This window comes from Bombina bombina, chromosome 5 (assembly GCF_027579735.1).
Source record: "Bombina bombina isolate aBomBom1 chromosome 5, aBomBom1.pri, whole genome shotgun sequence".
Taxonomy (NCBI): domain Eukaryota; kingdom Metazoa; phylum Chordata; class Amphibia; order Anura; family Bombinatoridae; genus Bombina; species Bombina bombina.
Window position 1 is genome coordinate 628,418,835 of NC_069503.1, and position 22,494 is coordinate 628,441,328.

Consider the following 22,494-nt stretch of genomic DNA (forward strand, 5'->3'; position numbering starts at 1 on the left):
TTCTTTCATGATTCAGATAGAATACAATTTTATACAACATTCTAATTTACTTCTATAATCTAATTTCATTACTTTTGGATACCTTTTTTTAATAAATGGCAATGCACATGGGTAAGCCAATCACAAGAGGCACCTATATGTAACCACCAATAAGCAGCTACTGAGCCTATTTAGATATGCATTTCAACCAAGGATATCCAGAGATTGAAGCAAATTAGATAATAGCAGTAAATTGGAAAGTTATTTAAAATGTGCATGCTTTGTCTAAATTGTGAAAGAAAAAAATTGGGTTTCATGTCCCTTTAATTAAGTTTTTTTTTATTTGATGTATTTTTCATTGTAATAGAGGAAGTACAAGCAAATAAAGAAAAAATGTAAACATAGACAAGCTCAGACAGAGCAAAAATTGTGTGATACAAATCGATACTAATGACAATGACAAATGATAAACAACAATCCATAAAAACAAAGTTTGTTTGAATAATAATTAAAGGGATAGGAAAGTCAAAATTAAGCTTGCATGATTCAGATAGAGCCACTCAATCAAAATTAAACTATCATTATTTACTGTATATAGAGCGTGCAATTTTAAACAACTTTCTAATTTACTTCCAATAACAAAATGTGCACAGTCTTTTTATATTTAAACTTTTTGAGTCACCAGCTCCTACTGAGCATGCGCAAGAATAAGTGTGTATGCATTTGTGAATGGCTGATTGCTATCATATGGTACGTGTATGCATTTGTGATTGGCTGATAGCTGTCACATGGTATAGGGGGAGTGGAAAATGACATAACTTTTAAAATTGTCAGAATTTTTTTTTACTACTCATTTGAAGTTCAGACTAAGTGCTATTGCATTGTCTTGTTATCTTGCATTTGATGATTATGCAAATCTACAGTGTTGACTGGTCCTTGTTCCCAGCTTTCAAAATCACAACCTATCATGGTCGCTGCCTGGAAGTCTCCCCCTCTTCTCGAGACTCATCTCATAATTATTTGAATTGACTTTATAGGTCACAAGTGTAGTGGTCATTAGGATCATCATGTCATAGAACATTATAGAAAGACCTCGGAATTACAAAATTTAAAAAATAGAAAGAATTTTCATCTATCAAGCAAAATGAAAATTACATTAAAGGGATAGGAAAGTCAAAATTAAACTTGCGTGATTCAGATAGAGCATCTCATTTTAAGACACTTTTAAATTCACTTCTATTTTCAAATGTGCTTCGTTCTCTTAGTATCCCTTGTTATAAAATGAATACGCACATATCATAAACTAGTGGGAGCTGCTGCTAATTGGTGCCTGCACACATTTGTCTCTTGTGATTGGCTAAATAGGTATTTTCAGTTTCCTGTCAGTAGTGCAATGCTGTCCCTTCAGCAATGATTAACAAGAGAATGAAGAAAATTTGATAATAGAATTAAATTGGAAAGTTGTTTAAAATGGTATGTTCTACCTGAATCATTAAAGAAAATTTGGGGGTTTACTATCCCTTTAACACAATAATCTGGTCAGCCCTTGACATAATTAACTTCCCCTATTATCCTTTTCCAAATTTAACCTAAAAACTATCAGGGAGAGGGAAAACTTTTATATACTATCATTATTTATTGTGTCCCCTTTCCTGTAATTTAACTCAATTTATTGAGTTACAGTATCTCACTGTCCTGCTGCAAACAATAAGGAGCAGATATAAAACTGCAATAAAATACACTATACAACCAAGGTTGTGTGAGTTTCCATTTATCTTTCTATAACTGTTGTCAGCAAAAGACAGAGATAAATAGAAAACTAGTTCAAACATGGCAGTGTCCATTAACTTATAGAATCTAAAGTACTTTATAGAAACTAAACATTTACACTTATCTCATCAATATTTAATCAAAAAATAAAATTTTAGTATTTACTATTGAATATTCCTTTAAACAGCAGACAGTAATTGACATATTCATTGTAGTATAACTGTGCTCATATAGTGTCACTTAAAGGGACACTGATCTTAACTTTTTTTCTTTCGTGATTCAGATAGAACATGCAATTTTAAGAAACTTTCTAATTTACTCCTATTACCAATTTTTCTTTGTTCTCTTGCTATCTTCATTTGAAAAAGAAGGAATCTAAGCTATTTTTTTGGTTCAGAACGCTGAACAGAGCTTGTTTATTGGTGGGTGAATTTATCCACCAATCAGCAAGAACAACCTAGGTTGTTCACCAAAAATGGGCCGGCATCTAAACTTACATTCCTGCATTTCAAATAAAGATACCAAGAGAATGAATAAAAATTGTTAAGAGGAGTGAATTAGAAAGTTGCTTAAAATTGCATGCTCTATCTGAATCACAAAAGAAAAAAATTGGGTTGAGTGTCCCTTTAATTTTAGCATCTACAGCAAAATAAACCAGCGTTACATATATATTAGGGCGTTAAAAAGTTTTTATACAAATATAATAGTATAAAAAACCCAAAGTGTGCTGTAATTTAGATGAAAATATTTTTATTATCCAAATTTGTTGGTACAGCTCTAGCTTTCTTTTGGTATGGTATATTGAGAAACACTAATAGGGAAGTGCTCTCAAGTTATCTTATGATATTGAACTTTATATAAAATGTCTAGTAGTGCTTTTACACCAATCAGAAAAATAAATGATGTAAGTGTAGCGAACACAAAGCTAAACAATTTATGGATAGAGTGTTAACAGATTTACCATGGATATCTCTTTTAGAATTTCCATGTAACAGATTTTCATGCTATGAAGTTATCAATATTGCTGGTATCAATTTCATTTTCAAATTGTTTTGAAATTAAAGGGATATGAAACCCAATTTTTTATCTTTCATGATTCAGATAGAGCATACAATTTTAAACTACTTTCTAATACTTCTATTAGCATTTTTCTTCATTCTCTTTGTATCGTTTGTAGAAAAACAGGGACGTATGCTTAGGAGCCGATCCATTTCTGGAGCACGCAGTTTTGCAAACATTGTTATTCATTTGCAAGAGGACTAGATAGCAGCACTGTTTCCTGCCATCTTATGGTAACCTAGGTATCCCTTCAATACAGAATATCATAGGAACAAAGCAAATTTTATAATAGAAGTAAATTGGAAACTTTTTAAAAAATAGTATGCTCTGTCTCAACCACAAAAGAAAATATCCCTTTAATGATTTTATATTCCTATATATTTATTGGGGACGTGATACATATTTATATCAATAAACAAAAACAAATTAATCTCAAAGCATAACAGATTTACTCATAATATCGTTTCAAGAAAAAAAATCATGTTGCTGGGTAACTGCATCATTAGCAATACACGTAAACCAAATGTCATGCTCTAAGATGGCTCTGATTTTCCGTAAAAATAAAGTTAGTTGAAAACAAGAAAAAAAAAAAGAAGCATGCGCATTTGGAAGGCTGTGAACAGTGCGTTTCTTCGGGTCGGGTGACGTCAGTGCCAGGCAGAAGCCAGGAGGGTGTTCGAGTGTTAGGGGCAGCAGCGGGTCCTCCAAAGGTTAACCCGGAGCAGGGCAGCAACACGTGACCTCCGTTCCTGGGGTATCCAGGGCAGCAACATTGAAAGGAGGCATGGCGGAGGCACAACAACCCTCAGGTAAAACATGGGCTTCACTTCCATGTACTAGGAAACGATATCCTTGTAATGTTGTTATTGCAGTTTTCACTTGTATGGAGCCCTTAGTCAAACACATAAATTAAATATCTGTCTCTTCAGTAAATTAAATATCCATATTTTCTCATCGAAATTGATGGACCCTGTTAGTCCCAAAGCTGTAGCGGGATCTGCACCTATATGAATAGGTTAAATAGAATAACATAAGTTTAGGTCACTAGAAACTAATTTAAAGTCGGTGAGCCATATCCTTTGCAATATGTCAGTTTTTATCAGCACTCGTGCCCATCTCAAGTTATTTCCTGTAATGTATTCTTTCCACTATTTTGTAGGAGTTTGTTATTTTGTTGTCAATTGAATCGATGTTATAATTTTTAATCAACAAACCTGTACTATTGTGTGCTTATTTTAGCATTAATATCCAGCCCTCTGACCTGTTGTCAGCATTGGTGTTTGCTAGTAAAGTAGGTGAGGTGTGATGACAAAGCGAATAGTTATGTTCTGTGCTCTCTACTAGTAATGTTAGCTGTCACTGTGAGGTTAGACATTAGGAGGGCTTGATATTTGTTATTCAGCTATCATTAGATTAGCGGTTCACTAGAGAAAATGTATCTTTCTTTGTCATGTGTTGTATGTTTTAAACATGTTAATAATGGTAGATTTATGTTACAGATCAGGAAGCTTGCTGTAAATCTCCTCTTATATGGCTAAGTACATGTTTGGAGATGTACGTTTAAATGGAGCTAAAGTTCATTATCAGTGGCATAGAGTCATAATAACATATTATGTTAATACATAATGCAAGATGAAAAGTGTTGAACCAGTTTTGTTTTATATATGCTTGTTTTGCAATCAAAAGCTGTGTTGCATGCACTGACATGAGGCAGACTGCTTACATTACTGGTTCATAAATCAGTCCTTTTAATTGATCTGCTGAAATTTACTCTGCAGATATGCATGTTGTGCAGAATTGTATTAATATTGGTATTTATACTCCTCATGTTTGCTGTCAGTAAGACATGCATGCATCCCTTCTAACATTACATAATCATTTAGACATTTCTGAAAATGAAGCAGAATGTTTTATAAATATATTATTATTATTATTATTACCTTGTAAGATGAGATTTGCTTTATCAAAATGCAGTTTGTGCAGTTTCCACTTGACATTTATATATAAAACTATTCAATCAATATGAGTGGTTCTCTTAGCTTTGTAAATAACCTGTTTATACTAAGTTTAACATTAAAGGAACACTAAACACCCCCCCCTTTTTTTTCTTTTCTTTTTTTCAGTTAGTTTAAAATTTACTGCTAGAGAATTTGCAATGGCTCATAAAGGCACCCGCTGTCCTCAATATCATCTAGAATCCAAGACTGTATGCAGGTCAATTTGGGAGCTCTCTGTATAGCCTATATTGCAGACAGTAAAGCAGCTGATTGGCGGTATTGCCTGTCAATTCTTAAGTTTATTTTTTTTTAACTATTCTTGATAAGTAAAGTTACACATCTTAATAATGGGTGCTACCATCTTGTTTTTTTCCACCTTGAGGCAGAAGTAGTGCACATTCACAGACCAGTAATATTGCTGGTTTCTTCACAGCTGTATTGTGGGCCTCAGTTTAGCATGCATGTTACAGAGCAGGAGCTTTACATTAGCACTGGCTGCATTGCTCTGTTATTGCTAAAGGCATTTTTAAAATATATTTTATTTAACTTTTAAACTATGAAGAAATTAAATGCAAATATGTAAAGCTCCAGCCCTGTATTGTACATACCAATTCAAATTGCATGACACAGCTGTTAAAGGAAAAAAAGATGAGCTTTACTAAGCAGCACTTACAATTGATTAAAATGAGAGAACACATTGAAGAGAGCAAGAAAAGGAAGAAAAACAGTAGCATATGAGTTGTAACTATATTGTAGTTGTGCCCAACAGTTTTATGTTTCTTGAAAGGAACATAAAAGTGGGAAAACTACTTGTACTAAGCATGTATTCTTAGCACTATTAACCCTGTGACTGTATGTTGAACACACAAATGTACAGTGGCACCACAGGGGCTAGCTCTCCTAACCAAATAGTTTGGGGGCTATTCAGTCATAGCCTCATGTATATATTAAAGGAAGGAGAGTGGTGCTGTGCAGCAGTTAAACTTGACACTCTGGTGAGGGAAGAGCCCTCTAGATAGGCTGCACTAATAGCACTCTCAGCCTAGACTATTGTTTGGAGAAAAAACAAGACCAAATAAAATACAGGTAGCCCTCAGTTTATGCCGGGGTTAGGTTCCAGAAGGAATGGTTGTAAATCGAAACCATTGTAAATTGAAACCCAGTTTATAATGTAAGTCAATGGGAAGTGAGGGAGATAGGTTCCAGGCCCCTCTCAAACTTGTCATAAGTAACATCTAATACATTATTTTTAAAGCTTTGAAATGAAGACTTTAAATGCTAAACAGCATTATAAACCTAATAAAATAATCACACAACACAGAATATATAATTAAACTAAGTTAAATGAACAAAAACATTTGCTAAACAGCATTATAAACCTAATAAAATAATCACACAACACAGACTTCACTTGCATTTTTCTGCAAACAGTTCTTTCTATGCATTTCAATCTGGATTGATTTATAGACAAGAAGATCTTGTTCCTTTGAAATCTGCTTGATAGCTCATGTCTGGTTAAACTGATTAATTTCAGCTTGCTTGGCTTTGCTGCAAAACAAGCGGACAGCTCCACATACTGGCTATTTTAATAAATGCACTGCTTCTCAATGCTTTTCAATAGCAGTCACATGACTGGAAAAAAAGGTTGTTATTCTGAAACGATGTAAATTGAACCGTTGTAAAACAAGGGCCACCTGTATAACTTTTATTAGAGTACAATTAAAAATGGGGACCCAGTGTGAAAACACATACAAACAACAAGAGACCTGTTGATTCTATTCCTGGTTTTTAATTATTGATGCCTTTGAGGTATATTTCATATATACATGAATAGCATTGTGCGGTTCCTAATAGTAAAGAACCAATATATTCTCTGGGACTGGTATTATTATCACTTAGCTGTGCTCTAAGGCAGGATTGTACATATAATATGTTATGCTTAGATACATGGTAAGTGTACTGTTGATAAGTTCATATAAGTTGGGTGTTTGATGACAATATTCCGATCTTATATCCACTTATGTGTCTGAGCTCAAGGCTGATGTGCACTATACTCTCTTGTTGTGATTGATATCACAGCAATGTGAATATGATCATAGGGACCATGCATGTGTTCAATGGCATTGTAGCATATGTATGTATTCTGATCACAATATTTGTAGCAAATAACTTGTAGTTTCCCACCGTATGGGTAATAAGATCAAATACCTGAAATGATAGTTGTAACTATCTCACATGCTTTGTCTAAGAAAATAGCCTTGAGTAAGACTAATACGATCTCTATATAATGTTGAGCTAACTCTATACTCGTTTCCACCAAGCGTTCTTGGAATTGAGTATAATGCTGGCACAAATTCCACATCAGCGTTTTAGTCACTTGTTGGATAATTAGGATATAGCTTGTTAACGTATAATCTCAGGGCGGTGTGATATTTCTTAGTATCAAGTGCTTAGAAATAATTGTGTGTTGCTGACACTATTTTTACAGCAACTTCTTATGCGGCTTACTGAGTAGCTACAAACAGTGTTCTTGTAATGGTAACTGCCTCATAGAATTAGAATCCACATCAGTATATACAGAGCTATGTTGCAGCACTGAGTGTAGAAGTGTATCATATTACAACACAAATTAATAAAATATTAATCTCACACAGAGTTAACAACGTTACTGGCACAGGTTGCACAGCAGCGTTGAGGTATATTAATAACTTAGTTTATGTTTGTGACAGTCTAATCTCTATCAGATGTGCTTCTTATTATAATTGGTTCCATAGAAAGAGTGCAACACTACTGGATAACAGTTAAGAGGATTCAAAGTCAATAGCGTATATTACCACAATAAGAGTAATTATGATAGCCTTTAGAAAAATGTATACTATAAATTGCTGTGTAATCAGGACCAGCAATACAGAGTTACTTTTCATGTAACCGATTATTATAAGAAGCACATCTCATAGAGATATTACACTGTCACAAACATAAACTAAAAGTTATTAATATACCTCAATTCTGCTGTGCAACCTGTGCCAGCAACGTAGTTAACTCTGTGTAAGATTAATATCTTATTAATTTGGTGTTGTATATGATACACTTCTACACTCAGTGCTACAACCTAGCTCTGTATATACTGATGTGGATTCTAATTCTATGAGGCAGTTACCATTACAAGAACAGTTTGTAGCTACTTAGTAAGCTGCATAAGAAGTTGCTGTAAAAATAGTGTGAGCAACACACAATTATTTCTATGCACTTGATACTAAGAAATATCACACCGCCCTGAGATTATATGGTAACAAGTTATATTCTAATTATCCAACAAGAGACTAAAACGCTGGTGTGGAATTTTGTGCCAGCATTATTCTCAATTCCAAGTACGCTTGGTAGAAACCAGTATAGAGTTAGCTCTATATTATATAGAGATCGTATTAGTCTTACTAAAGGCTATTTTCTTAGACAAAGCATATGTGATAGTTACAACTATTATTTCAGGTATTTGATCTTATTACCCATACGGTGGGAAACTAAGTTATTTGCTAAATTGCTACAAATATTGTGATCAGAATAAATACATATGCTACAATGTGACAGCCATTGAACACATGCATAGTCCCTATGATCATATTCACACTGCTGTGATATCAATCACAACAAGAGAGTATAGTGCACATCAGCCTTGAGCTCAGACACATAAGTGGATATAAGATCGGAATATTGTCATCAAACACCCAACTTACATGAACTTATCAACAGTACACTTACCATGTATCTAAGCATAACATATTATATGTACATTTCTGTACAATCCTGCCCTAGAGCACAGCTAAGTGATAATAATATCAGTCCCGGAGAATATATTGGTTCTTTACTATTAGGAACCGCATAATGCTATTCCTGTATATATGAAATATACCTCAAAGGCATCAGTAATTAAATACCAGGAATAGAATCAACCGGTCTCTTTGTTGTTTTTATGTGTTTTCACACTGGGTCCCTATTTCTTTTTTTTGTAAAACCAAGCTTTATTGAAGACAAGTTGAGTTATGCATTACATATTAAATCATAAACAGGCATAAAGGCATTAACATATTAATAAAGTGCTGTAACTAGTTCCTCTTATATGTCTACCGTTATTTATACAATATTGAGGTCATAGAGAGGATGTTGTCCAATATGCATTGAGATCTCAACCTTGTCCGTTACTTCTATCTTATTAATCATGGCCATTGAGCTTGTTATTTCTATGCAAGATTATATTATCCTAAGAAACCTTAACTGATAAACTGAATATTAACATTTTGAAAGATGCATCAGGCAAATTTTTATACACTGCTTAGGTTTCCAGCTTTTCAGGGTCACACTGCTGGAAATTTCAAGATACCTGATGTTTACTCATTGACATGAGCGGGAACAGAGTCATGGGAAAGAAAAGTTTAGGAGGAAGGTAGTGTTAGATAAGTATATGTTGAGGAGAAGAGAGAGGAAGAGGGAGAGAAGAGAGAAAAAAAAAAAAGGGGGGGAAGAAGGGGGGGAGAATGGTAGGGAGGAGGAGAGGGCTGGGGTGGGGGGGGGAGAGGGTTCAGGGCACCGGGTGTTTGTCAGAGGATTCGCTCCTCGAAAACCCACAGGGTCTATGTGAAATGGGCTAGAATTCTCTACCCTCCCAAATCAAAGTCATCATTTCGTGTGTTGCATGATTGTTAATTTTTAGAAAGTGATAACGTTCCAGTCTCAACAGTTCCCCTACTCTATCCTCCCACTCCCTCCTGCTAGGGATCTGTGTACTTTTCCAGTGGGCTGGAATGAGCCCCTTGGCGCTGCTTATCATCAAAAGGAAGAGAAGGTATTTATCCTCTCCAATTATCTTGGGGAATCCATGGGAGATCAAGTATGTTGGCTTTGGGGGAATTATGATCTTAAGGCGATTACTCATCTCACCCAGCACCTCCTCCCAGAACGGCTGAATACGCGGGCAGTCCCACCATATGTGTAGGATAGTTCCTTCACCTCCACATCCCCTCCAGCATTCCCTCCCCGCCTGGGGATAGATCCTGTGGAGCCTCGAAGGGGTGAGGTACCACCGGCTCAGCAACTTATAGTGCATTTCCTGCAGTCGTGCCGAAACCGAGGCCCTTTTGGTTTTCATAAAGATTTTGTCCCAGTCTTTGGGTGATATTTCTATATTTAGTTCATTTTGCCATGCTATAGTGTATGACGGGAGTTCCGATCCTCCCCTCATCAGGAGCATCCTGTATAGGCATGAGATCAAGTGAGTCGGGGTCTGCTGCATTGTGCACAGTGACTCGAACTGAGTCCTGTGCCTGCTCAGGGCAGTGCGTTCCTTGTGCATAGCATAATAATGCCTGATCTGCGCATACCTGTACCATGATGAGAACATGTTTCCATCCCATTCCATGAGTTCTGATAGCGGTTTGAGTTTCCCCTGATGCAAAATGTTGGAGATTGCTGTCTCTCCCAGAGCATAGCTGCCTCTCCGGGTTAGTGGTTCAGCTTCTATACCTAGATCCGGATTATCATGGACTGGTATATTGGGCGATGTCCTGGAGGAAATAGAGGGTTCCCTTGCCTGGATTTTGTCCCAAATCTTAAAGGTATCAGATACCAACGGGTATGATGAGACCACCGGGGGGGCGTTTCCCCTCTGTGATCCAAGCCAGCGCTCCAGTGTTTCGCCTCCCAAGGATCTCACTGTCCACCTGGATCCATCTCTTGTTTGGGGAGTTTCTACACCACTCAACAATATGCTGAAGAAAGATGGATCTCTGATACTCTCTCAACAATGGTACCCCCAGTCCCCCCTTCTCCCTAGGGAGGTAGATGGTGCGTTTCTTGATCCTGGGCTTGATCTCATTCCATATGTATGATTCCATAGTAGTTTGGATACGGTTAAGATAACCAGTTGCTGCCAGGGCCGGGATTGTCTGCATTATGTACAGAACTCTGGGGAGGATGTTCATTTTAACCACCCCGATGCGACCAAGCCACGAGAGAGTTTTCTTTTTCCAGTTGTTAAGGTCTTTTATGACCTCAACACTGATATTTTTGTAATTCAGCTCAATAATCTCTGCCAGGTCCCGAGTGATCGTGATACCCAAGTAAGTAATGTTATGGTCAGCTACCTTTATTGGGCAACTTGATTTACCGTCAGCAAAGGCGTCCGCAGGGACCGTGATGTTCAGTATTTCTGACTTAGATGGGTTGAGGAGAAAATTCGAGACCCCTCCGTAGGACCCAAGCTCCTCCAAGGCTGCCCTCAAGGATCCCACGGAGTCTGAGAGGGTGAGAAGTATGTCGTCAGCATACATTGATAATTTGTGTTCCGTTTCTCCTACAACAAAACCCCTCACCTCCCGGTTGACTCTAATTCTGCTCGCCAGCTCCTCAATAGAAAGGGCAAAGAGGAGGGGGGACAGAGGACACCCCTGCCTTGTCCCATTCCTTATTTGAAAGGTGTTTGAGAGAGTACCATTCTCACCCTGGCATTTGGGGCTGAATATAAGGACATAGCCCTGTTGAGGAAGCCAGGTCCAAATCCAAATTTCAGCAAGGTATTCCCAATGAACTGCCAACTGACCCGATCAAACGCCTTTTCAGCGTCGGTTGTGACCAGGGCCAGTGGCATATTGTTCACGTGGGCGTGGGTTATCAACTGCAGTACTTTGAGGGTGTTGTCTCTTGCCTCCCGAAAGGGGACAAAACCCACTTGGTCGGTTGAGACGAGGTCCGGCAGGAATCTGTTTAGGCGAGTTGCCAAGATCTTTGCCAGTATTTTGACGTCTGCATTAAGCAGCGAGATCGGTCTATAGCTCTCAGGCTTATCTTGAGGCTTTCCTGGCTTGGGGATCACCGCTATGTGTGCCTCAAGCATGGTGTTCGGTAGAGTGGGGCAGTCTGTGAGTGTGTTGAACATGTTTGCTAGTTTTGGGACCAGAAGGTCTGCGTAGAGTTTATAATATTTGAGTCCGTAGCCATCTGGCCCCGGGGACTTACCCGTTGGTAGGTCTTTTATAGCTTTGTGGACTTCCTCGTTAGAAAACGGGAGGTCCAAAGACTCAGAGTCTGGCTTAGATAAGGATGGGAGCTCAGTGTTTTCGAGATATGTCTGGATGCGCTCTTTGTCACCCTCAGCTGCTGGGGGTGCTTGTTCGTTCTGGCTAGGGGAGGGCAGATTATATAAGGACTCGTAATAGGTCCTAAAGCTTTATGCTATTGAATTGCCGTCGGAGCACACTATTCCTTGTGCGTCAGTTATATGGTGCACATAAGCTTTTGTTCTCTTTCTCGCAATTGCTCTGGCTAGAAGCTTGCCAGGTTTATCGCCCTGCTCAAAATAAAGCTGTTTGAGTATAAGAGCTTGTTTTTGATATCCTTCCTGGAGGAATTGCAATAGAGTTTTCCTGGTGGAGAGCAGATGAGCCAACCGTGCTTCATCTTGGGGGTGGGCCTTATGGGCCAATTCAGCCCGTTCGACCTGAGAGAGGAGGCTATTGTATCGTTCTCTACTAAGTCTTTTGAGCTTCGCCTTGTGCTTAATCAGCAGGCCTCTGATGGTGCACTTATGTGCTTCCCAGATGGTAGCGTCTTTTAGTTGTTCAGAGGCATTAATTTGGAAGAATTCAGTCAGGGCTTTCCGAATTTCTAATTGAAATATTGGATCTGCCAAAAGCGTATCATCCAGCCTCCACACAAAGGGGGTGATCGGAACCGTGGGCCATTGTATAGAGCAACTCACCGGCGCATGATCCGACCAGGTGATCGCAGAGATATTGCTACTCCTAGTGATTATGAGTCCTGTTGAGTCAGTGAACAGGTAATCGATCCTAGAGTATTTCCGGTGCGGATGGGAGTAAAAGGTAAAGTTTTTCAGCTGTGGGTGGTGTGTGCGCCAAATATCGTGCACCGCTAATTCCGCTAAAATAGCGGTTATGCGCCTCCGTACTTTCTGAGGGGCGCTTGAGATGCCGTTCGAAGTGTCGAACGAGGGGTCTAGTTCCGCGTTTAGGTCCCCACCAAGGAAGAGGACGCCGGTCCGAAGTTCCATTATTTTACTAGAGACCTTCTGCAAGAAGAGGTGCTGGGAAGTGTTAGGGCAGTAGACATTGACCAGTGTTATGGGCCTACCATATAGAGTGCCAGTTAAGAGCAAACACCTACCCTCTGGGTCTCTAAGTCTGCGCCATTTGGAAGGGTATTCCTACGCGAAAGAGGATTCCTACCCCGTTCTTTTTGTGTGGGCTCGAAGCGAAGTATGCAGTCGGGTAATGTCGACTGAACCACTGAGGCTCATGTGCATTCGAGAAGTGGGTTTCTTGCAGATATATTATGTCTCCCCCCATTCTCTGTAAGTCTTTAAACACTATGGAACGCTTGTTAGGGCTGTTCAGTCCTTTCGTGTTTATGGAGATAAGTTCCAATGGGTGGGCTTTACAGGGCCGCTGCATCTTGTTGTGGGGTAGACCCCGGCTAAGAGTAGGGAGAGAGGGGGTAATGTAAGAGGCAACACCCCGAGGAGGTGCGTGCAAGTGGGAGGGGAGTGTAGCAGGGCGCACAGCAAGAGGAGTGGGAGGGCACAGGGAGGGGGAAGGGAGCTGACAAGGAGTGGGAAGAGGGGGGAGGAGAGGAAGAGAGGGGAGAAAAAGAAGAAAAAAAAAAAGGGGGAGGGAAAGGGGAAGAGGGGTGAAAAGTGGCGAAGAGAGTATGTGTAAAAGGGTTAGTTCAGTTACAGAAGAGGGTCCTTCTTAAGATGGGTATGAGTTGCACTACTAGAAGTTCGCAACCTATGTAACAGTTCAAGAGTAAGAGGAAGATGAGGTGGGGGAACTAGAAGAAGAAGGAAGAAAGAGGAAAGGATAAAGAAAAAAGGTTTTTGCAATAAACAATAATATAATCAAGTTTTGTATTTCACAGTGCAATATCTATATCAACTACTAAACCAAACAGGGGTAGTTGTCCCTGTATACCTTGCCTGAGTCATAAACATATAAATAACTTTGTAACTAGGAATGATCTAAGTGTGTTAACAGTAAGTACTTGCGGTAGAGGAGCCCTGGAGGCATCATTAACTAGATTACCTATCTATGCTATTGTCCCCTACCACCCTTAGTTTAGGCGTGTGCATTTCTGTGTGATAGTCTAATAATTTTTGTCCAACCCTTCCCATGTCGGATCCTCTTCATAGGCATCCGACAGAGGAGGCATGTGCCATATAAGCTAGTGGGTTGAAATGTTCTTAAGGCGTGAAGTAGCTAATTATGTATTGTGTTGGAGCTTCCGCCTTCAGAGAGATACTCCATTTGAGGCCTGATTGGCTGTTGTGCTATTTTATGCGTACAACCCTATATCTTTAAGGTATTATAATAAAACCCCCCTGACAGTTAAACAAGTTGTTGATGCTTTGTGGCTCCTACTTCTCTGCTTATCATTTTGTTATATTTCTAAAGTTAGATGCCGCTGAAGAGAGCTACCTGACTATGTCTACCAGCAAGGGGACTCTGGCAATTTTCCCTACCCAAATGGATATGTCACAGTCCATCCCAACTAAAGGTTATAGCTTTTCATACATAAAAAATATCAGATACATAGTCAGAGTAAAATGCAACGTTGCTTCCTATGACATTATTCTAACATGAGACTGAGTGGTAGGTTAAGACTAAACATTAGCACAAAGTTCCACCCTGAAGGCAAAATGTCTCTACAAGACCTGTTGTCCAAGTGTCCTGTGTGATTTAAAGAGTCTTTGGCACGGCATATATTATAATTACAACTGTACAAATAAACATACGACCTGAATGCTCTTCAACATCAGTCCAGGGATCAAGGTCCTTGTGTGGGAGGGTTAGCTCACTGATGTCAGTGACAAGAGGTGGACTTATTTCAGGGCAGTAGGGGTATGGATACCATACCAAGGTCACCTGTAGAAAGAGTGGGTTCCTCTGCTCAGATTTGGTGAGCGTCTTCCTGATTTCTGTGGTTTGGGGCAGCCTCCTCCACTCTAGGTGGCCTGATATCAAGCCCCAGTGCTTGCGCAAAGCCTGGAATATCCTCCGGGGTCTTCAGAGTGTGGGTGGTATTGTTCTTGGTTGCTATAATACTGGTGGGGAAACCCCATCTGTACGGGATCCGTTTTTCTCGAAGAGCTGAGGTGATGTGCCTTAAGTCCCTTCTTTTTTGTAGGGTTGCGGGACATAGGTCTGAAAACACCTGGATTTCCGTTCCCCTGAACCTTAGTGGGTGTGGGTGCTTGGCTCTTGCAAGCTTAAGCACTTCCTCTTTTTCTTTGAACGAAAGGAATTTCATTATGACATCTCTTGGCGGGGCTCTATTAGGGGGTTTGGGACGCAGCGCCCTGTGGGCTCTTTCAATTTGTATATCTGGAACAGTGGGGTCAGCTTTGAGATATTTGACAAAGTCTTGTATATACTGCTGCAGGGCAGGGGGGTCCACAGTCTCTGGGATGCCTCTCAGTCTTAGGTTGCTCCTCCTGCTCCTATTCTCGAGGTCTTCTATTCTCTCCATAAGGCCTTGTACAGTGCCCTCCTGGGCCTGTAAGTAACTAGCTTGCTGCTACATATCCGAACTGAGAGTCTCCTGCTTTTCTTCAATCTGTGTGACCCGCCTGCTTACTTCTCCCATGTCTCTCCTGAGTTCCCCAAACATATTCTTAAAGTCCAACATTGCGTTTTTAATATCATCCTTTGAGGAGAGATGCAAAATGTCGTTTTTTGTGAGATATCCGTGTGATTGCATAATGTGTGCTTGGTCATTTGCTTGTGTTAAGTTCTGCTGACCTGTACTATCTTGTGCAGGCTTATTAGAGGGATCTGTAGCTATCAGGAAGTTCTCCATTACTGATGAGTGTGTTCCCTTATGGGGTTTATTAGTCTTTTTACTTGCCATGTTGCTGTAAGGCAATGTTATTGCAGAGTGCTTTCTGTGTGACCCTGTTCTCCAACCAGCGTGTCTGGCTGACTACTGTGTTGATTTATGCTGGGCACAAAAAGTCTCTCTTCTGCTTAGGTTAGGGGTGAGACGGTAACTCCTTTCTGCTATACTGCGGCGGGGTTGCTTTAATGGGTATTAGACAGTTCTGTCCTGTATTCCCCTAATGCAGTGTGTATGGTGTGTGCCCGGCTCACCCGAGTTTCTGCGGTCCCCAGCGTGTATTAATCTTACCCCTATTGAAGGTCGGTGTGTTCCAGGTAAAAGGCTTTCCTCGGTGGGGTCAGAAGGGATCTCCGTCCATGAAAGCAGCGCATGCCGCGCCAGTCCTCCGCTAAGGCCCACCTCTCCGATTTCTCCGGGCAGCCACGTGGATGCGGCCTTCTGCGTGTGGCAGTCCCCGATCGAGGTCAGCGGGAGTCAGGTTAGGTGTTTTCCTCTGTGGGGTCAGAGGGGGGGCTCCGTCCAAGATGATCTCACTCGGTTCGCGATCTCCCCGTACAGGCCTACCCATCCAGGATCACCGGGTAACCACGTGGGTGCGGCCCGTCGGCTCTCGGCCAGAGCGCGGTGAGCTGTATCTGCCGTCAGGAGTGCAGGTATGCTGCCGTTAGTGGTCTCGGCTAAGCCGGCGGGTCCCGGAGGATGCCCCGCGGGTGAGATGCCTCCTAGTTTACTGCAGGGCCCAGTCTGTTTGAGGGTAGTTGGCTTGCTGTGCGGCTTGAATTGCTGCCTTTTTGTGTCGGCACCTCCGCTCTGTTAGTTGCTGCCTTCCAGAACCTGGCCAGTAGTGAGCTTTGGGTCAGGGGAGCTTTCCAGAGTACTTTTAGTTTGATTTAAGCTAAATGATCATCCCTAGTTTTGGCAAAGTATACTCAGGACCACGGAGCACTAACAGATTGCAGCCATTCCGTTCAGTGGCTAGGCTCCGCCCCCCTGGGTCCCTATTTTTAATTGTACTCTAATAAAAATATATTTTATTTGGTCTTGTTTTTTCTCCACACAATAGTCTAGGCTGAGAGTGCTATTAGTGCAGCCTGCGACTGTATGTGTTTAACCCCAGCAACGGTGTTAAAGTAATTCTGTGGAGCCACAGAGAACTGCTGGAAACAGCTGGTGACCCAATAAGCAGTCACATTACCTATATACGCGATTTTCCACTGCTGATTGTCTCATCATCCATTTCTGCTTGGGACCAGCAGTTCTCTGCAGCTCATGAGTTGTACTTTGTGTTTAACACCTTTGGTAGGGTAATGCCTTTCTAAAATTCTTTGAGGGACCTCTCAGTACTTAAGATTTTTAGAAAATCTTGCTGGAGTGGAGATCATCAAGCCCTTAGGCTCATTGGGTTGCTAGTGCTAAAATTACTTGCTCTAGCTAATTATAGCATGTGATATTTTCACTGTAATGGTCCTTTTAAGTACAGTAGGTTTGTGTCCCTGTAAACCAGATTTATTTATTTGCAGAAACAGAATCATTATTACCATAAAGGCACCAAACCCCCATAGTAAGCGTTTTTCAATCAATTTATTACCTGCTCACCTCCTTGTGCCGGCCCTGTAAGTGGCTGGTTGCTGCCACTTTCCCTCAGCAGGGTGCTCACAGTCAGAGAGAAGCTATTGCTCATGTGTTTAGCTTTTCTCGGGCTGTTAGCATTCTTTAGCAATTGATTGGCTTACAATTAACAGAAATATTAACCATATATCTCACAGCGCTTCACCCAATGACATTCAAAATAGCTCCTTGGAATGAGGGTACCTAGCTGACCCTAAACATAGAGAGTAGAAATAACCAAGACCCAAGGAGCGCCTATCAAGGCTAAGGATATATTCCCGTAAAAGATATTTACATTTATATACCAACAATTGGAACAACACATTAAAAAATCAATTAAAAATTAAAAACATGTATTCATGTAACATATACCTTGGTGGGTACCGATACAAAAATAATGATTATCTTATGTCTTAATATACTTTAAGTACCTTAAAACAATACATAACAAGTCCAGACAATATATTAGTCCTGTATGTTCAGAAGAAAAGATAATAGTCCAATTGAGATTGTCTTTCTGATCCAATTAATAGGGATAAAAAATAATAAATGATTTAATGGATCCTTGAGGGATAGCGAGTTTCTTCCCAGATCAGGTGGGAAATGTGAAAAAAGTATATTGTGAAATTATAAAACCGAAAAATCCGTGTTAGTGAGCAAAAACTGGCTAAAAAATGACTAACTAGTGACTTTTAAAAATGGAACAAGTGTAAAAAGTGAAAAATTAGATAAAAATAGGAAATAAATTACTAAATTATGAAAAAATATTGAAAAATGAAATGATGAAAAATTGTATGTGTGGAGAAAAAGTAAATATGGTGTATAATTAGTGAAATCCAAATAGATTAACTTTAGAATGTATTGTTCCTTCTTAGTGATGAGTCCTCAAAGTGTGGTTTTAGAAGCTGGGAAATACAGTTGGAGAGAAAATCCGGATTTATCCCCTAAGGTGCTTTTAGTGTTAATCCTGTGGATGAAAAAAATACAACATGGTGCAATAATGCTAAAATATTGTATGAATAATCAGAATGAAGCTTACCATAAAAGTTAACGTGTTTCGGCCTTTCCTTAGGCCTTTATCAAGACTATACTATGATGTACTGTGGTAGCTCCATTTATAAGTATGTGTCCAATCAATACCGCCGTTATTTTGGTGCCAAAATATGTTAATTGTGAACCGGAAGTGATACCTTCCTTATGTTTACCTTCCGTTTTGTGCCTTCATCACTTTAACATTTGTTCCCCTTTCTTTGAATCATAGTAGGACTTAAAGAATGAGTTATAAGTGAATAGTGTGGTTTACCCTTTCAGGTGCCATTACTGTCGTGTTTGTGTGAGATCGGTAAACCGGAAGTGACGTCATTTCTTACTTTGTCGCTTCCGGTATCGCTGACTAAGCTCTGTGTCACTTCCGGTTTCGTTCTGTATTCCGGCAAGTTACTACCATATGTTGTTGTATCTTAAAATCGGCTATGTGTCATTTTCCATTATTTATCCGAATGGCTTGCTGAACCAATACGAAAAATAAAGGAATTCTAAAGTGTCCAAACTGGTAATAGCTTATTATTCTTATTATAGTATCGAACATTGCCTGATTATGTTAGTGGGGATCTGTGTATAAAATCTGAGTATAAAAATCTAAGTATAAAACATTAAATTCACATTATGACCTTTGGTAGAAAAATAGTGGGTTTATGACATATTATGCCCACAGGCTCTAGCTGTCAATATGATGTGAACTTCCTAAATGAGCATACCTTATTACGGACTATGCACACCACCATATTGTGTGCAATATAATATCACATAAAAACACATATAAACATATAAAAACAATTAAAAATGTACCAAAATATCTTAAAATATATAAAAATATATTAAGGATGACTAAAAGGAATGACTGAAGGAATAACTTATAAATGGCTGAAAAAACAATAAAAACAATAGCTGATAAACTGTAATAATATACCTAAATCAGTGGGTTCCTAGGGCAAAATCTAAATTGTCCCCGAGTCCTAACGCATGAGAAAACAGTGGCAACTAGTCTTAAATGGTAACATATCTACAAGGGATTTCTCTTGGTGGTTAATTGGTGGAACAAAAGTCAGTGTCCCCACTAACATAATCAGGCAATGTTCGATACTATAATAAAGAATAATAAGCTATTACCAGTTTGGACACTTTAGAATTCCTTTATTTTTCGTATTGGTGCATCAAGCCATTCGGATAAATAATGGAAAATGACACATAGCCGATTTTAAGATACAACATATGGTAGTAACTTGCCGGAATACAGAACGAAACCGGAAGTGACACAGAGCTTAGGTGGTGATACCGGAAATGACGTCACTTCCGTTTTACCGATCTCACACAACCACGGCGGTAATGGCACCTGAAAGGGTAAACCACACTATTAACTAATAACTCATTCTTAAAGTCAGACTATGATTTAAAGAAAGGGGAACAAATGATGATGGCACAAAACGGAAGGTAAACATAAGGAAGGTATCACTTCCGGTTTACAATTAACATATTTTGGCACCAAAATAACGGCGTTATTGATTGGACAATTATACTTAAAAATGGAGCTACCATAGTACACCATAGTATAGTCTTGATAAAGGCCTAAGGAAAGGCCGAAACTCGTTAGCATTTATGGTAAGCTTCATTCTGATTATTCATTCAATATTTTTAGCATTATTGCACCATGTTGTATTTTTTTCATCCACAGGATTAACACTAAAAGCACCTTAGGGGATACATTTTGGATAAATCCGGATTTTCTCTCCAACTTTATTTCCCAGCTTCTAAAACCCACACTTTGAGGACTCATCACTAAGAAGGAACAATACACTCTAAAGTTCATCTATTTGGATTTCACTAATATACCATTTTTACTTTTTCTCCACACATACAATTTTTCATCATTTCATTGTTTCATTTTTCAATATTTTTTCATAATTTTATTAATTTTTTAATTTATTTCCTATTCATAAATTTTTCATCTTTGAAATTTTTTCACTTTTTACACTTGTTCCATTTCACTAGTTAGTCATTTTTTGCTCACTAACCCAGACTTTTCGGTTTTATAATTTCACAATATACTTTTTTTTTCACATTTCTCACCTTATCTGGGAAGGAACTCACTATATCCCTCAAGGATCCATTAAATCATTTATTATTTTTTATCCCTATTAATTGGATCAGGAAGACAATCTCAATTGGACTATTAGCTTTTCTTCTGAACATACAGGACTAATATATTGTCTGGACTTGTTATGTATTGTTTTAAGGTACTTAAGATATTGTTATAAGGTATTTTAAGGAATTTTAAGACATGAGATAATCATTATTTTTGTATCGGTAATTCGGTAAATTTTTTGTGCTTTTTAAATAAAGATAGCAAGAGAACGAAGAAAAATTGATAATAGGAGTAAATTATAAAGTTGCTTTAAATTGCATGCTCTATCTGAATCATTAAAGAAAAATTGGGTTTAGTGTCCCTTTCAAAGGGACATAATTGTGAACAAAAACTTGGCTTTTAAATAGTGCATACAATTTTCAGATTTACTTCTTTTATAAAATTAGCTTTGTTTTCTTGGCATCCTTTGTTGAAGGAGAGCAGTGCTCTACTGGAGCCTAGCTGAACATATTGGGTGAGACAGTGACAAAGCAGCTAGCTTACCATTAGGCCATTGCTTCTGAGATTTACCTTTTTTGTATGCTTTTCAGCAATGAATACCAAGAGAACGAAGCACATTAGATAAGAGAAGTAAATTGCATGCTCTTTCTAAATCAAGAACGTTTATTTTACTGTTCCTTTAATGCAATTGCTCCCCTGCAAATTTTGTTACGTAGAATCAACCAAGTTTCAAGAAGCTCAATGAATATAAGATTGTTTGGAGTGGAATAGATCTGCACAAGGACCTAAGTGGGAGGATCAAGCATTACAAATTAAAGGGACAGTATACACCAATTTTCATATAACTGCAATTAATAGACACTACTATAAAGAATAATATGCACAGATACTGATCTAAAAATCCAGTATAAAACCATTTAAAAACGTACTTAGAAGCTCCCAGTTTTGCTCTGTTAAAAAGGTAGCTGGAACATGCACTTCAAGTGGGAAAAAGCAGACACTCCCCCTTCCTTTGCATATAAAAAGACCCATTACACAAACAGAAGCAAGCTGGAGTAGGTATACGTTGGTATTCTCCTAAAACTTTGGGGCTTGGTTAGGAGTCTGAAAATCAGAGCAATGTTATTTAAAAATAAGCAAAACTATACATTTAAAAAAAACAAAAAAACTTTATGGGCTATATAAATAGATAATCTACAAAACATTTATGCAAAGAAAAAATGAGTGTATAATGTCCCTTTAAAGGGACACTGAACCCAATTTTTTTTCTTTCATGATTCAGATAGAGCATGAAATTTTTAAGCAACTTTCTAATTTATTCCTATTATCAATTTTTCTTTGTTCTCTTGCTATCTTTATTTTAAAATCAGGAATGTAAATCTTTGCAGCCAGCTCATTTTAGGTTCAGCACCATGGATAGCGCTTGCTTATTGGAGGATTACATTAACCCACCAATAAGCAAGCATAACCCAGGTTCTCAACCAAAAATGGGCCTGCTCCTATGCATCATATTCCTGCTTTTTAAATAAAGATAGCAAGAGAACGAAGAAAAATTGATAATAGGAGTAAATTATAAAGTTGCTTTCAATTGCATGCTCTATCTGAATCATTAAAGAAAAATTGGGTGTAGTATCCCTTTTAAAGGGACATAATTGTGAACAAAAACTTGGCTTTTAAATAGTGCATACAATTTTCAGATTTACTTCTTTTATAAAATTAAAGGGACAGTATACACTCATTTTCATATAACTGCATGTAATAGACACTACAATAAATAAGATGCACAGATACTGATATAAAAATCCAGTATAAAACTGTTTAAAAACTTACTTAGAAGCTGTCAGTTTGGCTCTGTTGAAAAGGTAGCTGGAAAGCCCACTGCACGTGGGAAATAAGACACTCCCCCTCCCCCTTCTTTTGCATATGAAAAGACCCTTTACACAAACAGGAGCAAGCTGGAGAAGGTAGCTGAAAGTATTCAAATAAAACTTTGGGGCTTGGTTAGGAGTCTGAAAATCAGAGCAATGTTATTTAAAA

General features: G+C 38.7%; 1 protein-coding gene across 1 annotated transcript in view; it reads left to right on the forward strand.

Annotated features, from left to right (window-relative positions):
* The first annotated feature begins 3,428 nt into the window (after positions 1 to 3,428).
* The window catches only part of NFX1 (nuclear transcription factor, X-box binding 1), a 588,547-nt gene continuing 569,481 nt past the window's right edge, over positions 3,429 to 22,494 (forward strand). The window contains exon 1 of the mRNA XM_053714588.1: positions 3,429 to 3,617. Within this exon, the coding sequence (XP_053570563.1) occupies positions 3,593 to 3,617 (25 nt within the window). The 5' untranslated portion in view covers positions 3,429 to 3,592. The remainder of the gene's footprint in view (positions 3,618 to 22,494) is intronic.